At 35.9% G+C, this 4,602-nt stretch overlaps 1 protein-coding gene across 1 annotated transcript; it reads left to right on the forward strand.

Moving 5' to 3' along the window:
- Nucleotides 1–3,612: 3,612 nt before the first annotated feature.
- Nucleotides 3,613–4,320, forward strand: LOC110703990. Its single transcript, XM_021881789.1, has one exon. The coding sequence runs from the start codon at nucleotides 3,613–3,615 to the stop codon at nucleotides 4,318–4,320; it is 708 nt and encodes a 235-aa protein (XP_021737481.1).
- The last annotated feature ends 282 nt before the right edge of the window (nucleotides 4,321–4,602 follow it).

The raw sequence follows: 4,602 nt of genomic DNA on the forward strand, positions 1-4,602 counted from the left end.
GAAAAAAAAAATAATATATGCAAAAAAGTTTGAGAAGAAAGATGCAATTCAAGAAAATCAAATGAAGTTTCAAGAAAAAGCCGTCCATAGTAAAAAAAAAAAGGCAAGGACATCAAATAAGAGCTAAAATAAATAAATAAATAAATTGAAAAAAGAAACAAAAAACACAAAATATTTAGTTTTGTTTCATTTTCTTCCCTAGTTTAAGCATTAGCGTTACTTCGTTTTTGGTATATATTGTGTTAGTGTTTAATAAGCTTGGGGGATATGGCATTTTTGGTGTTTTTGTTTGATATTTTGTGACTTTCTTGAGTTTGTTTTTGAGAGTAGGCCACTCTTTTGCTTCACTTAGGAAATATCAACAAAATTTTCAAATTTTACCCCGCCTTAACCCTTAGCCTTACGTTACAACCCAATAAAAGACCCTTAGACTTTAGCAGGGTTAGGTCAAAGAACGGTGGAGGGAGATAGACTTCAAACCTATGGAGAGAGTATGTATAGTTGAGATGTCGGGATTACCTTCTCAAAGTTTTTCATTTCTTTATCTTTTTCCGGTTCCTTCGTGGAATCATGAGAAGCTAGCTTAAGGGTTGATTTGAAGCTAGTGGAGAGAACGCGGCCCGATCGTTGGGGCTAGGGTGGATTGAGTCCTCATTAGTTCTCTATGCTTAGCATATGTTATGTTTAAATCAACCATTGACATCTTGGAACGTGCATAACATTTGTCTAATTAGAAAGATTTGCATTCATTGGTGTTTGTTCCTATCTCTTATCCAAATATGAACTTTCTGTTTTCTTTCTCTTTTACGTTTCTTTTTCTTTTATTTTTATTGCCTTGCCTTGGTTTGTGTTTAGAGTTGTGGGTTAAACTCTTAGGACACCCTCACGAGAGCACACTCGTCCTCTAGGGCGATCTAGGGGTTTAAAGGGCTTGTCTTTAGTTGCTAAAATTGACCTTGATTCCTACGAAAGTGAGTTAGTGTACATTCTTGTCTCCGTTAGTGTCTTAGTTTTGCTTGAATAATCCACTCTCCTTCTCTCGTGTTTCATGTTAATTTGCTCGGGGACGAGCAAAAGGTAAGCTTGGGGAGTTTGATAAGTGACTTTTATGTCACTTTTAGGGTGTTTATTGAGTGGTTTTCCGGCTTATTTTTCAATAATTTAGCCTATTTTGTCCTTTATTTCTGTTATTTGCTTATTCTCGTCTTTTATCTTTATTTTGAGTATTTTAGTAGTTTTTAATAGTTTTTAGCTTATTTCTTAATTTAATTAATTTATCTTATATTCTATGTTTATATTTTAAGTTTTTAATTCTTGTTTTCTAATAATTTCCCGCTTCTCTCATTTTATTTATTTTATTTTCTTTTAGTTTCTAGTTTCTTTTATTTTATTTTATTTTATTTCATTTTATTTTATTATTTATTTAGTTTTAGCTTTTTATTTTACTTTATATGTCTTATCTTATTTTATTTTATTTATCTTATTTTATTTTATTTTATTTCGTGGTAATACCCTCGTGTTTTTGGTTGAAGGTGTTCCGGGTTTCAAGTTCAAATCGTGTTCGGGGTCCGAGGTTCGAGGCAAATGCACAATGCTCATAACCTCCTTGTTGCTACCACCATACCAAACCAGCCCCAACAACCCACCACAACAGCACCAGCCACCACCAAAACACCACCAATCAACCACCACCAATCCACACCCAATTCACCACCATCACCCACAAAAATCGCAACAACCAACCCTCTGCCCCCTCACAACAACCCAGCCTCACCTCCCATTTCGCCACCAAAATCACAACCAACACCATCTATCAACCCACCACAACCGCATCAGCACTCCACTCCAATCAAGAACCACCTCCGTCAGCCACCAATTAACCACCCAAACCACCGTCCACCAACAGCTACAACAATAAACACAACACCATCAGCCATCGCATCCTCACACGACCAGCAACCCAATCAATTACCCACAACAACCAATTAATCACCATTTCACACCCCCTGTTCCACCGTCACCTCCCATTTCTCCACCAAACGGCCAGCAATTACCACCTTTAATTCGACCCCCGCACCACCAATTAAACCACCAGCCCTTCACCCACAATCAAACACCCAAACTCACTATCTTAAGCCTCCACCGCGGCCGCGCAGCCCTGTCAGAAAGCGCGCAATTGGAATCCAATGTCAGAGTCGAGGTAGAAGCTTTGCGCGACCTGTGCGCGTCTTCTGTGCGGACGCGCAATTGTGGGTCAATCAAGAGCTTTTCACGTGATTTTAATGAAAATCGGACGGCCACGATTTGATGCTAGATGATTATAGTGTTGATGAACGGTGAGGATGATTGTTTGTTGTTGATATGATGAATGGAAGCAGCCAAAATTCGGAAAGGAGAAGGGGAATTAGGGGAGTCTGATGTTTCGTGGTTTGGGTGGGAATTTTGGTGATTTTGGGGTTTGCTTTCTTTTTTCTTTTCATTTTCTTTTATTTTATTTTATTGTAGTTTCGTTTTTTATTGGTTTTTAGTTTAGTTAATTTATTTGTTTTATTTAGTTTTATTTGTTTTTAGTTTCTTTCTTTTATTTTATTTTTTTATTTAACTTGTATTATAAATACCCCTTTGGGTTATTTTCTCAAGAACTTTCAATAAACATTTTATTTTAGATAGATTAGTTTTAGTTTAGCTTTTATTTTCTCTCTCTTAGGGTTAGTTTAGGAGTAGTGTAGAGAGAGAAAGCTTGCATTTCCATGGACTTTTTGAGAGGTTGAAGAAGCAACTTTGTGGAACTTCTTCTCATCTATTCAATGAGAATTTTCTAATTTTCTCTCATCTTTATTTCTTGCTTAATTATTAGTTTTTGCTTTTTATTTGTTGATTTGAGTAGATTATTTAGTTATTTGTTTAATCTTGTTTTTATTCTTATTTTACCTTGTTTTCCGTGTCTTTCTTCATTAGGTTAGCTTAGATTTTATTCTAGGGAAATGGATGAAGGTTATGTTAAAAATTGAATGATTGATTGTGATTAGTATGGAATTGTTTCTTGATTATTGTGTATGGATGATGCTTTTATGGATTAGAATCTTTCTAGCTAATTGATTCTATGTTCTTAATTGTGCTTTCAATCGATTGTGCGAGAGTGAGTTGGTTGAGAGCCCTAATTTCTTCCATACCTTTTCTAGGCTAGTTGCACGAGAGTGAATTAAAGTAGTAGGATAATTAACATGCTTAATTATGCGAGAGTGAGTTAAATGTGTTTATTGTTCCTAATCAAGGTCATTTTCATCTAATTGTATGATGTTATTGAATGTATTGATGTAATTGGATTCCACTTTCCCTAGTTTTAGTTATTTGTTCTTAGTTGTGTTTAGTTGAACCTCTCTCTATCTCACAAGATTTCCTAGTAGTCTAATTAGCACAAATTGATACACTTAGTCCTTTTGGGTTCGACCCTTTACTTGCCACTAACTAGTTAAGTGTAAGTTTAGGTATTACAAATGATTAATTTGGTTAGGGTGGTAGTTTAATGACCTATCTTACCCTGATCACTCATCATCTAGGACTAATTTGGAGGAAATCATTGAAAATCAAACAAATTTGTTGAGCACTTACATGGCCGTAAGTGACAAGAAACTCAATGAGGTGATGACTCATAATAAGATGCTTGAAAACCAAATTTCTCAGCTTGCCAATGCTTTGAAAGACCATGCTAGTCCTTCTTCTTTACCTTCCCAAGGTTTAGATCTCAAGAGACCCGTGAATTCTATTGTACCAAGGAGTGGTAAGGTTCTTGAGGAGAGTTTGCTTAGGAAGAGTGGAACTAAGGAGGTCTTGGTAGAGGATGAGAAAAATGGTGCATCTTTGAGTGAGGTTGTGATTGAGACACCTAGAGAGGTGAGAGTGGAGAAAGAAATTGTGAAACCCAAGCTTCCATATCCACAAATTTTCATGAGACATAAGTTGGATGAACAATTTGGAATATTTATTGACATGCTTAAGCAACTTTATCTTTCTCTACCTTTTACCGAAGTTTTTACCCAAATGCTCAACTATGCAAAATTCCTCAAAGAAATTTTGAGTGGTAGGAGAACTTGTGATGTGGTGGAGACGGTCAACATGACCGAGAATTGTAATGCAATTATAATGAACAAGATGCCACTCAAGTTAAAAGATCCCAAAAACTTCTCTATCCCTTGTGCCATTAAAAAGATGCAAATTGATAATACCTTATGTGACTTAGGAGCTAGTATTAGCCTAATGCCATATTCTGTTTATCAAAGACTTGAGTTAGGGGAACTTATGCCTTCCAAAATTACCTAGCAATTGGGCGATATGGCAATTAAGATTCCTAAGGGAAAGGTTGAGCATGTTCCTTTGAGAATAGGGAAGTTTGTAATTCTGGTAGATTTTGTGGTTCTTGAAATGGATGAAGATGCTACCATTCCCATTATTATTGGCAGACCTTTTCTTCCTACCTCGGGTGCTATGATTGATGTGGAGAGTGCAAAAATTTCACTCAAGGTAGTAGATGAAGTCATTGAATTTGACTTGAATGAAAGCATGAAGTATCTATATTCTTCCTTAGAAAATTGCATGTTGATT

The sequence above is a fragment of the Chenopodium quinoa genome, unplaced genomic scaffold, assembly GCF_001683475.1.
Source record: "Chenopodium quinoa cultivar QQ74 unplaced genomic scaffold, ASM168347v1, whole genome shotgun sequence".
NCBI lineage: Eukaryota > Viridiplantae > Streptophyta > Magnoliopsida > Caryophyllales > Amaranthaceae > Chenopodium > Chenopodium quinoa.

Bases quoted from the DNA above. Each gene is read 5' to 3' on its own strand.
- LOC110703990 (XM_021881789.1), top strand. From the start codon at position 3,613: ATGGCCGTAAGTGACAAGAAACTCAATGAGGTGATGACTCATAATAAG.